This window comes from Lagopus leucura, unplaced genomic scaffold (assembly GCF_019238085.1).
Source record: "Lagopus leucura isolate 7727_CA_CO unplaced genomic scaffold, USGS_WTPT01 Super-Scaffold_100009, whole genome shotgun sequence".
NCBI lineage: Eukaryota > Metazoa > Chordata > Aves > Galliformes > Phasianidae > Lagopus > Lagopus leucura.
Window position 1 is genome coordinate 3,714,800 of NW_024962266.1, and position 17,884 is coordinate 3,732,683.

General features: G+C 44.9%; 2 protein-coding genes across 2 annotated transcripts in view; both read left to right on the forward strand.

The window, feature by feature from the left end:
• The window catches only part of LOC122180995 (ras GTPase-activating protein nGAP-like), a 153,632-nt gene that overhangs the window by 44,856 nt on the left and 90,892 nt on the right, over nt 1-17,884 (forward strand).
• On the forward strand, nt 2,182-6,581 carry LOC122180996. Its single transcript, XM_042873057.1, has 3 exons — nt 2,182-2,199; nt 2,608-4,081; nt 5,093-6,581. Exons 2-3 carry the CDS (start codon nt 3,487-3,489, stop codon nt 5,128-5,130), a joined length of 633 nt encoding a protein of 210 aa, XP_042728991.1. The 5' UTR covers nt 2,182-2,199; nt 2,608-3,486; the 3' UTR covers nt 5,131-6,581.

A 17,884-nucleotide genomic window follows, 5' to 3' on the forward strand; every position in this document is an offset into this window, starting at 1 on the left:
TTCCTCCTGTGCAATTATTTTCCCTGCTGGCGGCCGAGTGGGTGGCTCTGTGTGGTTGGTGACTGTGCGGTGTGCCAGCAGTCACTGGGCAAGGTGACTGCTTTGTGATAGCTGACTGTGCAAATGCTTCCCTAGATAAGCTGCTGCTCCGAAACAACTCGAGCTTTCACACAGGGACCTTGGATCAAGGAGCGAGTGGCTCTGTTACATGGATTACCTTTTTGCATCTCACTTGGAAACGAGATGCTGAAGCCAAGTGAGGTTTTACCTGGGTGATGTTGGGTGAGGATAGATGAAGGCTTTGTTTGGGCCTTATCCTGTCTGTGTTTGATGTGCAGAAGGAAGAAAGGATCCGGTTTGACTTGGAGCCCAAGCTAAAATATTTGAGTTAACAGTTTAAAAGAATTGGCTAGTTTGTAGACTAAGCAAACTTGTGTGTCAGTGGTTTTATATCAATAACGTGCAAGCCTCATGCCTTATTTAGAGCTCCTTTGAGAAAGACCATTTTGTCCCCTGTGTAGCACCCAGGGAGATCCCTGCTCAGTGAAGGCAATCTTTTTCTTTGATCAAGGAACGTGTTCATCTGAGCAATGGCGACAAGAAATCAAAAATGAAATCAAAAGTTGAAAGCAAAGACCTTTCTGACATTATTTGAGCTTAAACTGTGGCTTTGATGTTCTCGAGCTCCTTGTTGAGTGCTTAATGAAGCCTGTGTTTTTGTGTGAGTTCCATATAGAACTGCTGCCCAAGCCCTGGCCACACTGATAACAAGGATTTAAAGTGGAAATTCACTCATAAGGGGTTTTGCATGGTGTGACAGTCTGTAAGTTGGTACCCTGCTGGTGTCTGTGTGTTCCCTCTCTGGAGATGAGAGATCTGTGCTCACAATCTGCGTAACAGGGTTGTGAAACAGTCTTACTTTTTGGGTTCCCACAGGGTAAGGATGTGAAGGTGACACAGGATCAGAGCAGCTCTGTGATCACCGGTGGCTGCATGCCAAGGCCAACGTCCCACCTTAGCTTCCCTTCTGTCCATGCTGCTGCGAGGCTGAAGTCCTGCATTAGAATAATGTTGCTGTAACTGGTGGTGGACTGTCTGATCTGAGTCACTGATGTTGGTCGTACCCAATCCTCTGATCCAGCACACGTGCTTTAAAGCCCTGTTGCAAAAAACATGCTTTATGTCAGTGCTCAGCTCAGTAGCTGCTACAAAGCATGCTGGAAATCTGCAGCAAGCAGATCCCAGGAAGACTTCAGCTACTATACCAGCTGTCTGTGTTGTCCTCTCCTGCCCTTGTGTGCTCCCAAAAGTTGGTGCACATGTGTTAGTGGAAACCTTGTGCAAGTCTTGCAGGGCTGGCCAGAAACCTACCACACATTCTCAGTTTTCTCTGCTGATTGTGGCTTGTGCCATTAGAATGAACCACAGCGTCGTCTGTCAGATCTACTTACACTTATTTCTAAAGTTCCATAAAGCCTATTTTACCAGACTGGGTAATTCAAAGCATTTGTTCAAAGGGTTGTTGCTGCTTATGTTACCACAGGCTCTACAAGAAAACCAAGATTCACTGCTGAAAGAGGTTGGTGACCAAGTAACAGCAGAAACGGTCTTGGTGCTTAATGCTGTCTTTGCCTCAGTCTTCAGCACCACAGGCTCCCGTGTTTCTGTACCCTGTGAGAGGGAGGAGAAAAACTATCAGTGATTGGTAAGGGTCAAGTTGGGAATTATTTATAAGACCTCGACACAAAGGATTGAGTCCATTGGACAAGATGAGCTGCATCACATTTTCAGCAATGTCTGGGATCAAAAATCAGATGTTTCCCGGTTTGCTTGGAGAGGAGCAAGCTAAGTTTTTTCCTGGTGAGTTCTCCATCTCATTGTCGTGCTGGAGCACTCAGCCTTGTGCCTCCCCGAGGATCCTTACCCTGTATGGAAACTGCAGCAGAGCTTTTGTTTATGTATGTGTTACCATTGAGGGCTTGTGTATTGAGCAGCACAACTCCAATGAAGGAGAAGAGTCAGCTTCAGTGGTTTTGATGCAAAATTCGTAATGCAGTGTCTCAGCTTCAAGCAGCCTCTGTACAGTTACACCCTCTTCGATACACATACAGAAGGAAGGAAGTTTTGCATCTGCAGCTGTCAGGAATGTACTTTGGCTGATGAATGCTGTCAGAACTTAAAGGCGGGATCCCATAGTGGGTCAGTTAAGCTTTATTGGTCTGCCAGAGCAGATTATCATTTTATTTAACCAGAGAAGTGGTTTTCATTGTCACTTGATTGCCAAGGGTCTGTCAGCGTTTCCATTATAAACCTCCTATTTTCAGGGATTTTAGTAGACTTGAGATTTAAGTGTTCTGGTCTAAAACTTGGCAAGCATGCTCTGAGTTCACCAGCAGATATTTTCTTTGTGAGATTTTAAAACAGTCAGCTGTTTCTTAAATTGTAGAGAAGGCGAGGGGATTTTTTTTCCTCTCGATTAAGCAGATAGGACTATTTTTTCCACCCTTCTTATTCCAACTAGATATATGAAAATAAAGCCCTTTTCTTTTTATTTTTTCTTTTCTTTTTTTTTTTTTTTTTTTTTTTTTTTTTTTTTTTTTTTGAAAGGAAGGAAGAAGGAAAAAGAGATGCCCTCTATCATGTTCTGTTGGCTGGAGAATAATGCCTGAAGGCTTTCCCAACCTCTGCTTCAGTGCATGATGGATGAAGTCCCACCCACCCTCTGCTCTTTCTCCTCCCCTTTACTTATTTGCCTTTGGTGTATTTACAATCTTGCTATATTAAGTTACAGCATTCCTTCTCCTTACTCCATTCCTCGCCTTTTCTCTGTGAAGCTTCCAGCACCCAATTGTGATGACTCTGAGTATTTTACTGCTCTTTAGAAGGAAACTCTGGGGTGATGCAAGGTTCTTGTGGTAAATATAAACTCTAAGGATTGCCTTTATGTTGTCTTGCTCTATTTGATGTACAGTCCTCTTTAACTGAAGAACATAATGTGCATGCTCCTCAGCAGAACATTGCAATTTTAACACTTTTTGGAGACTGCTGTGGCTCTAGAGCTGTGACTCTACTTTCACATTCTTTTTTTTTTTCCCCTTTGTTTAACCAAATCTTTAATGTCTACCAAAAAAAAAGTGAAGTGTGATTGGTGCAGATCACCACTGTGGGTTTTTATGGCTGGGTTCTTTTAGTCATTTCCTGCGAGCTCGGTGCAGAGCTGCGACAATGCAGGAAGCAGCAGCAGGCATAGTGAGGCTGAGTGCGGCATTGGAGAGCGGCTTGCTGTAGGTGTGGGCTTGTCCTCCTTGCTGAGATGTAGGAATTGCTGGGATTGATGCTCAGGCTCTTCAGGAAGAACCTCTGCTGTCCTTTGGTCGCGGCAGCGAAGATGATTTGGGCATGAAAATGCTGAGCCAGGAACTACAGCTATGTGACTTCTGAGTGATGAGAGATGTAAGTTGAAATCTGGAATTCAAGAGCTGGAAGATGAGTGCTTTTAAAAAGTATTACAGTCTCTCTCCCAGGGCCTTTAGGAGGTCTTTATCAGAACAAGATGCTGGCACTGCTGCCTTGAAGGACTATCATTGGCACCACCGAATGAGAAGCAAGAAAATGAGCAAACAAATGGTTTTGGACCCAGAGAAAGCGCTCGGAGCCTACAGGTGGCAAACTCATCCTCGTCTTCCCTGGAGGATAAGCAAAAGAGCGCGCTCTTGCAGCCTTAGAGGGGAAGGTAACGATTCGAGTCTTGTCAAAAGTTCTACGAGCATGGATGCTACCAGCACCGAAGATCTCCAACAAGATTCAACAGAGATGCTTTTCCAGGCAAGGACCAGATCGCCGCGGGTTCCCTTCAACCGCTCTCTGTCTGAACCCGTGCCGCAGTCTGCAAGCAGGAATGCCAAGCCCTTTCTGCAGGCAGTGCGCTCTGTGGATTGTGAGCAGCATGGCTATTTTGTCCGTGGCATCTTCTCAACTCTCTCAAGTGGCTTTTCAAAGATAATAAATCGAAGAGGGGAGCAGTCCCCCAGTGAGCTACTGGAGTGGAAAACAGACGATAGTCAAATTGACACGTGCACAGGTAATGGACTCTGTTCTGTTATGTTCTATTTGTGTTGCAGGTGTGTATAATTATTTTATGAGTTGTATCATAGTTGTTTGAACCGGTTTTGAACTTGGCTGTTTGTTAACATAAGATTTGCGACCTTCTGCTGTTCTGCCTTAATTAAAAAAAAAAAAAAAAACGGGGGGGGGGGGGGGGGGAAGGCCTTTCCTGATAAAGAAGTGGTGTGATGGTTTGGCATGCACTTTAAAAACCTGAAGGTCCCTTTAAAACAGATGTCTCTGGAGGAAGCAGAAGCATTTCTCTCCAAAATGAACTGCGTGTGGTGCACACAGTCCTGTGAGCACAGCAGCCTCAGAGGAGTTGTTGTGCGCTGATGGATGTATCAAGCCTGCTACTGTAGATGAAGTACTAGGAGGAGAGAGAGAGAAATAAAGCAGTCTTTTATCCAGTATGCAAGGCAGTGGAATGGATCTAGTTCCTCATACCAGATTCACAGTTTTGCAGTCAATCAGTTAAATTGATGTCTGCTCTCTGTTAGATGCCAAGGACAGCAGTGTTACGAAGGTTTAGCCAGCTGGGATTGAGGTCAGCAAGATGCCAGTCTGAGATTCCATTTAAATCTGTCCTGCTGTTAACAACACTCATCAAGCAGGAAAAAAAAAAAAAAAAAAAAAAAGGGAAAAAGGGAGAAATTTGCCTTCTGTTCTTTTAGCCTTTTGTGGAACTTTCCAATGGGATACCCAGCCTGATCTGAGTGAGTGAGGAGGCATTAGGGGGAGGGGAGCAAAGTTTAAATTTATAATAAAAACAAACAGAAACCTTCCTTTTCTCCAAAACCTCTGTGCTTTCCAGAGTCCTCCAGATTATCATATTAAAACCTGGTAACATCGGGGCCTACTTGAAACTGCTGGAAAAGCCATTCCTATTTAAAAAAAAAAAAAAAAGTAAAAGTAAAAAAATCAGCTTGCTGTTATTATTTGTCCCCACAGGTAGTGGGTCTGAGTAATGGTGGATTGTCACTTACAGGCTTACTTTTGCCACTGGGAGCAGTCTCATTGGTTTAAAATGCAAAACAAGCAGCCACAGAGAAGCAGTGATGAAGAAGGACTATCTCCCTCAGCTTCCCAGGGTTTGTTCAAAGTTGCTACCTACAATTCATTGCTTTGTATTCCTCCAAGACCTCGGGTAGAATTTGGCTTGGCAGTACTTGTTAAATTGAGCGAAATACGTGGGGAAAAAAATGAAGAGACAGCTACTTTGCTTCTGAACACATCTTGTTAAGTGTTTGGTTTGTCTCCTGCTGTTGTTGAGACCTCCTCAGAAGCTGTTATTACTGCAGGCTGGTCTGTTGCTTTGGACATTTGGTTTGGTCACCCTGTGTATGTCAGCAAGCTATTTTGGGAAGGTGTTCTATATGACACAAGCATTTTGGATTAAACACTTGCAATCTTTAAAGGGCAGAGCATGCTGTAGTTCCCTTTTCACACTGTTCTGGCACTCTTTTGGAACGAAAGGTTCTCTAATAATTCCTAAATGCTGTTGGTCAGATAGATGTTGGGGTGCTCGTGGAGAGTAAAGGGCAGAAGAAAGTTATCTGTGAGAAGTCACCACACTGTAAATATGTTGGTCGTGAGATGAGGACGGAGCCTTTTGGCTTCTGGACCCGGAATCCTCTGAGCTAACCCAAAGTGGTTTTACAGAGGGACTCTCAGCTCAGGAACTGAGAAACAACAATGGGACTCGAGATTAAAAGAGTGTCTCAGGGGAGGAAGTCATAACCAGGAAGGTGCTTGGGGAAACAAGGTTGTGCCGTCGTCACCTGCGGAGCTGCCTGAAACAGGCCCTGCTCCGGGAGGGTTAGCTTCTGCTCTTCAAGCAAACAGCAGCTGAGGTTTAAGAGAACTCGTTCACCCCATTAGACATGCTGCTGTGTGGGTTATGTAGTCATGGGACAGCTAATCTCCTGTCATGGGATGTATTCTTCCTGAAGGAAGCCCGAGTTAGTTGGGCCTGTGGGCTCAACCCATTGCTGTGTTCTTCACCTGCAGCCTGGGCGCTCAGAAGTGCTGAGCTCTTCTACCAAATACCTCACAGGCCGAGTTCTGTGGGGCAGATTGTCCACAAGAGGTGGTGGTGCATGGGTGGCTGAAAGCATCTTCTCATGCCTGCAGTCCTGTGTACTGCCAAAGGAAAAATGCGAGAAAAATGATGGCCTTCCTGTGCAAGAGGCAGAATTTCAGAGTCCTTGGGCTGACAAAACCTGTGGTCTGCCCAGACTTGTGACTTGCCAACAGATGGTGTGAGACATGGGGCTTCTCCAAAGTATTCAAACAGCTTAGCTTGGAAGAGCTTGGTCAAAGGTCTCCCAGGAAACACCTGTTTGGACAGAATTTTCCCCCCTTCACATGCTGTTGAATGCCCAGTCCAAGAGGCGCGCTTTGGAGTTGAACCAGAAGAACCTGGAGGTGTGCTTTCTTTTGCCAGTCCAAGGAGCCAAACCTTTCAGTTACTTCATTACAAGCATTTCAACTTTGCTCTGAAATAGTTACAGATTATCAACTCTTCTAAAAAAAATAAAACAACTTCCTTCTGAAGCCTGCCTGTCCTCCTGCATTCTGCTTTAGCTCTGTACCAGAACTGCAAGGGCTGGGACCTCTGCACAGCTTTGGGTAGCAGCTGCTTTGCTTCTGACCTCTATAAACCTGGGGAAGAGCAGCTCCCTTCTGCAAGGAACGATTACCTCCCAAAAGGGGACCGGTTGCTTTTTTGGCAGCTTGTACAGGGAAGTGGGATTAAAAAAAAAAATCGGGTAAATATTTTCCACTTGGTCTCACAGTCTAGGAAGCGTGTTCAGACACTGCTTCATCTCTTCTTGGCTGCACATTCCCCTCCTGGGGAATGAAAGGATGCTGAACCTGGGGAAAGCTGCTGATCAGAGCTTTGCTGTGGCACAGGGCACCCTGCTGCCCATCTTGTAGAAACTGTAGGGAAGGAGTTATGCAGATAGCTCAGAGCCTTGGACCTGAGGGTTGTCAGTGAGCTACTGCTCTCTCTTTTATTTCTAGGTATATCCAATGACCCTCTAACAACCCTCAACACTGTTAAGAGTGGATTTGTGAGCAACTTCACAGATAACATTTATTTTGCTGTTCCTTCTTATCTGAATCTCAGGGCAGTGCAAGTTTAATTGGGGATTGATGACAAAATGATTCTTCAGTAGAATCAATTATCTGTATCTCAGCTTCCAGAAGGGAGGGAATAAACACTGGTTTCTTGTATTTGATGCCCGTTTGGCTTCCAATAGGCACTGTGTTGTTCAGATTTTTATGACATTTCCTGCAGAATTATTTCCTTCACTTTTTTTTCCGCTTGTACGATATGTTTCTTCAGTCTTATCACTATGATATCATGCTTTAATTCATTTTAGAGGAGTTCTTGTGCCTAGAGTCAGAGACCATAGTCTATATCCTTGCTTTTCTGGAATTCTTTTTTTTTAATAACTCACAAGAGTTACTCAAGCTTGGTGCTCTTCATTAATATCTCTACAGTCTAGAGTCACTAAATTCTATGTTTTTATCTTCCCTTATAAACCAATTTAGAGAGAACCTGTATTTTCCCACTTGTAACTTGGTTTAAAGCCAAGCTGTTCCATTTTGTCAGTGATTCCCAAAATGCAAAACTCTACGAAATGGAAATTCGGTATTTATTGCTCACTGGGGCAGCTTTTCTGTTTTCAAGTTTTTAGAAGCACTTTCTCATTTTAGAAGTGCTTCTACTGACTCATGTTTCTCCACCCCCAAATGTCATTCTCTATTAAGTAGTTTATTTTGGTGGGGCTTTTATTAGGGAATTTTTACACAATTAAGCTTATGCTGTAATATGTCCATTTAAGTGCCGTGTAAATGTCAGTTTATCTATGTTCCCATGTGTTTTGTTGCATGGTCTAGTCTTAGTGTTTAAAGTCATTAACCTTTAATTGTCAGAACAGATTCAAAACATCACAGAGGGGTGAGGCACACAAGGGAGCATTCCTGGCACTTTGCAGCTTTGAACACTACTTCATCACTGTTCCCAAGTGGTTTTGATCTCAACCTGAGCCTGGTTCATCACAAGCACGATATCGTTTACTGTGGGTGATAGGCTAATGCTATGCAGATGAATGTTTATGGTCACAACAGAAAATAATTAGCAATGTCTGAGGCTAATAAAACTTCTCATCTGGTGCTAATTATGCTTAACAAAGGGTGTCTCTAAGCAGATAGTTGTGCTCATTTCAGCTTTGACTGTTGATTTTTCATTCTTCTTAATGCCAGACCATTTTTTCTGAAGCCAAAACTTAACGTCCACCGGGATGAATGAGGACATCTGTATTTGTGGGAGCTATTTTCTGACTCCTGAAATCATGATGGGGGAACGGCAGTCTCACATTCCAGGTTGCTTTTTGTTGCTTTTGTGGTCTGTGTCTGTGGTACTGCCAGGATGTCGTAGTTTTTGTGCAGAGCAGGCTGACAGCTGGTGCTTGCAATATTATCTCTGATTACCTTGATAATTAATTCCCATGCGATAATTTCTGATTATCTATGGAAAGGGTAATTGTGTCCTAGAGACATCTAGTCCTCTGGATTTTCTTTTCGGGGAGGTAGGGCTTGCTTAGAAGCAGTCAAGGAGTGATAGTATGGAGATTAGGAGAGCTCTCAGTGAAGTTAAGGGTTTGGTGGGAGAAGCTTTTCCTTTGATAGCAGGACAGACAGGGCCTCGAGGAAGTGACTGGATGAGGAAGAAGTCTGTTCTTTCCAGAGGAGGAGCTGTATCTGGAGAGCAGTCAGGGCTGGAGTCTTCAGCAAAACTTCATGTTTCACCCACTGATTCTCTGGGAAGAGAAATGCCAGCCTGGGGTAGGAATAGCTCGCAGGTCAGCCCCAGTCCCAGCAGTGTCTCTTTGCCTTTCCCCAACCCATAGTACATAGGGAGCATGCAGAAGACAGTGGAGAGAAACCCTGTTAGGTTTTTCTTCAAGTTCTGTATTCTTCTTAAAGATGGATCTAAAATGCAGCTAAGTGCTCAGAAAGGGGAACTATATCCCGTGGCTCAGCCATCCTGGAAAACTCTAAGGTTCTGCAATCTTAGAAATAGGAACCTTGACTCTCAGAGACATTTGGATTCTATGGCCAGAGGGTAAGTTCTGCTGAGGATGATTTCTCCTCAGGCAAAGCTCCCTGCTTTGCCTTTCCACAGCTGCTGCCTGTAATGGAGCTTGGTGTGAGATGTGAATTGCTGGTGTGCTTAAACAACCAGAGCTTCCTAGGCACGTTGACCCCTTTTTTTCTGAAAACAACAAACCCGAAAGAAAGTATTCGTTTTAGGTCTTTGCTTCATTTTTCCAAATAATGAATGGAGTACATTTGTAATGCTGACAGCGCCCGATTTAGGACTCAAAGCGATGGCATGTTAGATGTAAACAAACACGCACAAGATTCTGTGCCCTTACTTATAGCATTACTTGATTGCTTGTTCTAACTAATTAATTTGTTTTATTTACCCTCCTGCTTTCTGTACTGGTACTCCATGGTAGTTATTCAAAAAGGCTCTTTATACTCTTCTAAAATAAATACTTTATAGTCCTGTATAACATCACTTGTTTTAGAGGAAGCTGTTTACATAAATAACAAGCTAATGCATGAACCTCTTGACATGTTAGCATTGAAACCAACTGTCCCCCATGTGGTTTTGTTCTTACACGAGGGAGGCTGAAGGTAGACATCTGGTGCTTTGTGGGCAGGAGAGTTCTGTGCAGGCTGATGGTTTGAGTGGGATTAAAAAATACTGTGTACAGAGAAGGTGACAAAAAAATCATTGAAATAATGAGTTTTTCAAAGAAGCTTATGTTTAGAGAGCAGCCATTCTCTGCCATTATTCCCCATGGGGAATCTGCTGTTCATTTTAATGGGTGCATTTGGTGTAGGAGCATCCCTCTCAAAAACTGCCGTGTGAAAAGTGACACGGAAAGGGTTTGGATTCTTAATAGCATATGAGAACAGGTAGTAAGCAAGTGCATTTTTCCAGCTCAAATGCATGTGAGTGTCTCAGCAGTTACCACACATTGATGCTGTCTGTTGGTTTGAGAAGAAGGCTTCTGCTGGTTTAATGACTCCTCGCTTTGAGTGAGGCCTGAATTATTATTCTTGAGATTTTGTAAAGCTCTCAGAATCTTCTCTTCCTCCTTCTGTCTTCATTGCGAACCAGTCGCTCATTTTAGAAGGTGAAGTACAAAGAGCTGCACTACCAAGTCCAGTGGAAGCAATGAGCAGGCCTAGTCCTTAATTTTATGTCTCACTTCAGCTGGTTTTGTATGTCCTAGGAACAGAAGGGCTTTCCAGCATCCCATCCTCAAAGTATTTGCAGGTGTAATCTTAAAATCTTCTGAGATTGTCATGCATAGTTGTGATAATGGTAGGGTCAGACTTGTTCTTGCAGCTCAATGACCTTAGGTTGCAGTGTTCTTCCCATTGTGTCCACGATTTATGATCCTTTTTCACAGGAGAAGTGCAAGCCCTTTACGTGTGGTCACTTCTAGGAATCATTCTCCTCCAACAGTCGGTGTGTGACGGGTGCTTTGACATGTGGTTTTGATGAATTTCTGCGGAAACATCTGCCAGCTTTTGATCCTTGCCATGTGTTTCCATCCTCCTCGTGGCTCCCATCAGCTCTGGCTGCACTGGTACCTAAGAAATGGTTTTGTCACGACTCTGAATGAGCAGATAAATACGCAGATCTGAGTTGCTCCCAATGATATCTCCATGCAAGCAACCTTCCTTAGGCAGATTTGCTCAGGTATGCTGGCCGTGTCCTGTGTGAACAGCCTCAGCAGGCAGTTTCCCTTGCATGCTCAATGGGCCACTGATGGCAGGTACAAGTGTCTTCAGGCCGGGGTTGCTGAGCACTGTGTTAGTGCAAGCCTCTGGCTGCACTGCTGCGACCATAGGTTTCCTGTCAGCCCAACTGTAGCCTGATTAGATACACAAGCATGGTTTCAGCCACCAACATCTTGAAATGACAGTCCTTTCCTTTGTGCGGCTTCCTGTTGATCTGCTGAGCCTTCGTATAATCAAAACGGGGGGTAAAGTTTTGGGGAAAAATGGTAGAGAACTGCGGTAACTGCCCTGAACCGGCTGTGAAGGAGCTGTGTGGTCTGTCTGCTGGCTTTCACGCTTGTGACCACGACTTCCCCCCCGTCATGTGCTACTGTCACGTGCAGGGCTGGCTCCTTCTCACCACCCCCTGAGATGAGCAGAGTGAGGAGCCTTCCATCCAGAGAGCTCATGGAATGTGCACGGCATGCAGAGGAGGATTGCTTTCCCATTCTGCTTACCTGAGCTGAGAGGTGTTGTCAAGCATTAGGAGGTTCCTGTATCTCTCGCAGTTAAAACCTAACCTAAAGGAAATGGTTGAGCTATTTGTCCCAGTACTCCAGAAGAGCAAGTGGGATAGTGATATATATATAATCCACATGGGAAGGGCAAACCAATGACTGTCAGTAAAATACTGTGCAGTTTTCTTCCTCTTGGTACCAGAGAGGCAAGTCCTATATGCATTCCACACCAGGTGGGTGCCCTGTTTATGAGCTCCTTGGGTACTCATTAGGTGTTAGTGGGCACAAGTGGGCATCCCTGCCTCCCACTCAGTTCTGCCCCTGTCTGATCCAGTGCTTGTGACTTCTTTTCCTCCTCTTCATGCAGCTGTGTGACTGCTGCAGCTCTGTTACAGCTGTACCAACAAGGTAATTCCAGCAGCAAGGAGCTCCCTACAGGCAGCCACAGAACCTGCTCAAGGAGCTGTATGAGATGAGAGATTGTTAGCTTCTGCATGGATATGCTCTAGTAGATGCAGAAGGGAAGACATTCTTTCTGGGAAATATATATATTTGTCTTTTTTCATTGTAAGGTTTCTTCTGAACTTTCCATGAATGCCACATGTTTATAACCAGAAGTGACCATACTGTGATTTCTCTAATTGACAAACTGCTGTTTGTGCTGCACCTCCCAAACACTGTCATTGTGTGTGTACGTAGTGTTTTGAATGTTGTGAGTGCAGCAGCTCAGCTGCATGGTGCAGCCTTTGTGCCCAGACCTCCTCCAGCTTTGTGCTCACGCTGTAGCAGCTGTCATTTCTACCTCCAGGCTCGTGTGTCTCCAATATGCTGAGACAAAAAGGGGCAAAATCTGCAGACAGAAGGCAGCATGAGTCCAGCTGGTGCACTGATGGTATTTGATTCAAATGCTTGTGCTCCATGGGGGATCACGTGTTTGCTTAGATGCAGGTGTATTTATTTTAATGGCAGTCCTCTAGGTAGTCATGCTGCGTGTGAACAGACCTGTCCTCAGAAATGAAAGCTGTAAATGCAAGAGGAGAAAAAAAAAGTTGTATTGTGTTATGTATCAAAGGACTTGTCCTTACCAGGTCACACGTTTCTGAATTGTCAAATGCATGGAGGGAAAATGTGACAGTACAGAGCCTGCCCCCAGCAGCCTGGGCTGAATTAAACACACGCATAGCAATCTCTGCTCCAAATAGCTCCTGCATGGCTGTATAATTTGAAAGAGAAATGCTTTCAGGGTGATGATGGGTTTTGTCTACATCTGTAATGTCTCATTTGTCTGCGGATGCCCAGCAGCCTTCGCTTTGTTTATTCAAAGATGAGCAAACATGAAACTGAATGTTCTTTTCAGTGATTAGTGGAAATCAATGTAAAAAATGTTGGTCTGTATGAGATGCATGTGTACACGTATGTATGTTAAGCTGGATGGATTGCTCCTAAACATACAGCTTGACTCCTCTTAAGTGCAGAGAATTCGCAAAGAGGCAGTTGTAGCTCAGGGACAGTGGAGTGTGGTCACTGATGGATAAAATGAAATTCCTGCTTGCATTTTAGTGGCTTAAATCACATGAGATTTCAGGAAAGAAAAAGTAGGCTTATTTTTTCTTTTTCATTATGGTGTCTAGTTGCTCCAGGGCTAGCAAAACTGGGAACAAAATATCATTTTTGTCTTGCTCTGTTATTAGAGAGGATTTTACACAGAAAAGAGAGGTGCATTATCATCGTTAGTCGCTGCCAGCAGAACAAACAGTACTGCTCTGTAGATGTGGCGGGGAAAGCAGAGCTCCAAGTTTTTGGCAAACTGAGTAGGAAGGAGGAAATGAGCAAGATGCCATGCATGGTTTTTATCACCAGAGATTTGCAAAAATAAGTTAGACATCCGTCGGGGGCTGGAGGCAGGGTACCACGCGGCTCCAGGGATGTGCAGGCAGCACAGCCTGTCCATAGCAGCCCTAAAATTCACAGCAAAAAGAGAGCTGTGCCCCAACAGGCACTCCTTGGTGCTGCCTCTCCTCTGTCTGAGAAGGGTGTTCAGATGTGCTGTGAGTGCTCTGGCTTTGTGCTGCTTGGGGTCTGCCTGCCTCACCTGTGGGGAAAGTGAGGGTGGTTAATGTGCCAAGCTCTTTTATTATATGGAAGAAAATAGAGGTGCTCGGGATTCTGCCCCTTATTTTCTTTTGTTATATCACTAAGTGGATGTTTGTGTCTGTTTATGCTCTCATTCCATGTGTGTTTTGAAATCTCATTGTACTCAGCGGTGGAAAATTGGCTGCCTGGTAAAGGCATGTTAAGGACAGCTATCTACAGTAGCTGGAAGGAAATGCTTCTCAAGGTATTGTCCGAGTTGGTTCTCGCAAAGTCCCTGGGGATGTGAACTTTTCTTACCTTCTCCACCCATCTTCTGGCAGCAGGGAGAATTCCTAGTATTGCCGTTTAAAAAGAAATGAGGAGGATAAATCCATGCTGCCCTGTAATTGTTTCCTAATAGAAGTGCCATGGATTTCAGCAGTAACTCATAAACCACTCTGTTGATCATTCACATCAGGGAATCCCATGAAGCAGTGAAGTGAAACAGGTCTCTTAACTGGATGAAAACTATCACGTTCAAGTAGAAATTCCCTTTGCACTCCCAGTCTGGTCAGATTTGCTGTTACAAAATGCAGTTGCACAGCAGGGCAGCTAATTAGATGTTATCAGGACTGTTTTGGAGAGGTTGTGACCTATAAATTTCTGTTTAGTGTTGCTGTAGGAAAGAACTTTTTGCTCACTCGGCCTCCCTCGAGGATTTTGGAGATGAGCAGCAGTGGTTTTATCCTGCTAAAAGGGGATTTTTCGTGGGGGCTTTGGGGTGTCCATGTGGAAAACATTTGGGGAAGAGTGTTGTTTGTGCTTAAGGGATTTGTGGCATTAGTGCTCAGCATCAGAGAAATCAGCAAAGTGAGCAGCAAAAGGTTTAGTCCCTGCCTGCTTGGTGTGTTGCAGGCATTGGGGATGGAAGAGGAGTGATGTGGGTGCTGTGATGGGAGCTTTGGGAGGAGGATGTGGGGTTCCCTTTCTTCAGGGCAGCCCAGCCTGCCTGAGAGAGAAGAAACATGTTACAAAGAGGGAAAACCCAGTATACCTAAGAATACCTGAAATACTGCATCCCAGCTACGGATCCCCTTTAATTAGCTAGACCGTCATCAAAGGATGCATTAATCACACTCGTTTGAGTTTCCAGCAGCACAGTAAACCTGCTTCACCTGCTTTGGTGCTATGTCAGGATCTCTGCTCCCAGCATCACTAAGGTGTCCCGCTGAGCTGCCTGCACCAGAACCTCCCCTAGCACTGGGCTCTCCCAGCACTTGCAGCTTCTCTGCTCTGGCGCTGCTGTTTCCCCTGCTGCCTCTTCTCAGCTGCTTTCCTTCAACATGGCCAAGGGGAGACAAGAAGAAAGAAATTGTCCTCCACCGAATTGTTTGTGACTTCCTAATGCTGAGCCAAAGTGGATTTTTATCCCAGAGCCAGCTTTCCCTCCAGAAACAGATTCGGTTCCTGGGTTGATTTACAAGGGGAAGCTGGCCTTATACACCTGCTTACAACAGACAAGTGAAAAGATAGAGAAAGAGGTGGCACGCATCATTCTTTCTCTGTACTGGGTTAAGTTGTGGGCTTCACATAATTTGCAATAGATTCAGTGCTGTGCTGGCAGGCTGACTGAACATTCAGAGCTCCTAGGTTTGGAAGAGCATCCTGCTGAGGGCTTTGTGATGATTATTTTTTCCCCAGTACTCTTTTCTCCCGTCACAAAAACCACAGCCAGATAGAGGCTGGTTTTGCAGACCACAGAGTCTGTGTTTCTGCAGAGGTGCTATTAAAAAGGGAAGGGAATTCGGCAATCCTGATGCTGCTTTGAGAAATCAGTTTTGGGGCTGAGATTGTTCAGATCAGTGGCAATGGATGAATGGATGCCTTGTTTTTTTTTTTTTTTTTCTGAAGGAAAGCTGAAGGCTGCGTGGTATAACACAATCTGCATGTGGAAGGCGATGAGGCTGTGTTTATTTCCAGTTACACCACTTGAACTTGCGTGGTCGCTTTCTTACCACCTTGTGTGTGCCCGTGGCTTGTTCTTGTCTTCACAGCAGTGCTCCTCTGCCTTTCCTCTTCCAACGCCACCTCCTCTTTACCTGCCAGAACGAGGCAAAAGGGTCTTGATGCCAGGCAGTGAGTGTCTGCTGGTTGGTGCCTTGCTGGCAAGGGTGGGGAACAAAGCTGTGCTTGCATGTATTTCTAGCTTTGACCACAGGTACGTTATAATCTTGTGCAACCAAAAAAATAAGCAGGAACTGAAAAATCTTTGCTTTTAAATTGGTTATTCTTTCTCAATACTTTGTTTTCTTTTTCCAAAGCTGCCTTGGGCCAAGTCCTTTTGAGGTTCAGGATGCTTCTCCTTAGCCTCCTTCCTGCACTGCTGCGGGCCGGCTGCAAGGAATAAAGATGCAAGAGCAACCAGAGCAGACTGCTTGCTGCTGGAGAGACTGCGAGGTGCAGATTAGGGTGGGTGAGAGTAAGCTTTACAGAGAACAGAACGGGGGAAGGGTGTTGAGCTGGGTGAGAAAAGGATCTTACATTAATTAAGAGGAGAAACTGCAGATTTTTTTCTCCCAAGAATAATTAACTTTTCTGCTGTTCTTCATTACCCACTTCCTAAAGCTCTCATGAAAGCTTCTCCTTGCTTTAGGGAGAAGTGTCACTTGAGAATCTTCTCAGAACTTGGCAGCTCAGTAATAAGGGCATGTAATCTTTTATAATCCTCTCTTCAGGTTTGTAATATCCATTTCTGTTTTGAGGTTCCAAAGCGTTTTGTAGGCCAAGTGGGATTTAACCGAGAGAAACACACAGTTAATATTCAGGAGCAAAGACTCCTGGACAAAGAATGAGCACTGAATGAGAAGGAAGGAAAACCTGCTCAGTATTGCAGGCAGGGTCACTGCGATGGCTTTGAGCGGCCACAGGAGGTTTGCAGCCCTGCTGACTAGCCTGGGAACCAAGCTGTTTTTTTCCACGGAGCGCAGCTTCGCTGCGGGTGATGTCATGGGATTGCCCAAGCCTTCCCAACAAGGAGCTGTCTGTCTGCAGGCTGGGCTGAGCCAGGAGCTCACCTGTGTGCATTTCATAAGGTTCCCACCAGGATCACATTGTGTTTCCTGGTTCCACCCATCGATGCACATCAATGACTGCGTGCTTTGGGGTCCTGGCATGAATCCATCAGAGAAGATGCTAACTTATCTCAGCACGTGCATCTTCCATGCTGTCTCTCACAAACCTGGTTGTGATGTATGAGAAAATGAGCAGAGGAGAGAAGCAAGGCTCAATTACGCTCCGCAAGGTTAGCGATAGGCTGTGTGGAGTGTAAGAGGCTTAGTGCAGCTCAGCAGAGTTCAAGCTAATTGGCAGCTTTAAACTGCTATTAAGAGCTTCCACACCTTTTGCACGGTGACAGCAAACTGGTGCAGCTTTCCGCTTTCTAATCAGACTTACCCTGCCAGACCAATTTTAGCTTTATGCCTAATTTTGCTTTTGCTGCTAGCTCCTTAGCTCTCATTTTTAGGACTTGCAGGAAAGCTTCAAACTGTTGGCGCACTCAGCATCTGCTAGCTGAACAACTCGTAAGATTTTAAGACTTGTGGTTTCTTTTTTTGGAATGTCTCCATGATTTTTTTTTTTCCTTCTGAAAAGGAAAATCTCAGTGAAGTCTCAAATCATGTGGCTGCATCCTTGTGGCCAAACTGCATTTGCACTCTAGGGCTTGTACTGAGGCTCTGGTGCTGGGGACGCTGCTGTTAGGGGCTGAGGGTAGTGTCATTGGCAGTTTGGGAAGGTCTGGTTTTGAGTTGTGTCTGTGATGGTGGAACAAGAGTGGAAATCTTGGCTAATCTCATAACGTACACCCAGCCCCAGTGTGAAAATTACTGAGCTTTTGATAAGCAAAGTGGTGATGTTGCCAGCATAGGGCAGATGTTCTGACTGGGGAGTGAGAAAATCAACAGGCTGGGAGCTCGGCTGGGTGAGCCAGCATCTCTGCAAACAAGTCACAGTGCAGGAGTGGGGGGTAGGAGCAATGTCAACAAGAGAAGAAGCAGTGAGAACTCATCTTTCTGGAGGATGCTAGATTTATTAAGCTGTACCATCCTGGGGTTTTTCTCTTGTTTGTTGCAAAGGAGGCAGCACTTGTCTGGCTCTCAGCATCATTAGATATTCACTGATCTGATGCCTTAGCGTCTCCCATATAAAAATCTTTCCTTACGTTTTAATGTAGAACATCTCTAGGACACTGAAGAATCTGGCCTGTTGCTCTGGTCTGCTGGGTAAAACTTTGATGCTCACCCTTCAGCCTTCTAGGGTTAGTCAAATTGTCCCTGTGCTGAGGTGAGGCTGCTGTGCTTGGGGAATTCAGAGCTGGA

Bases quoted from the DNA above. Each gene is read 5' to 3' on its own strand.
- LOC122180996 (XM_042873057.1), top strand. From the start codon at position 3,487: ATGAGTGCTTTTAAAAAGTATTACAGTCTCTCTCCCAGGGCCTTTAGG. The intron at 4,082-5,092 runs GTAATGGACTCT...TGTCACTTACAG, and splicing joins TCAAATTGACACGTGCACAG to GCTTACTTTTGCCACTGGGA.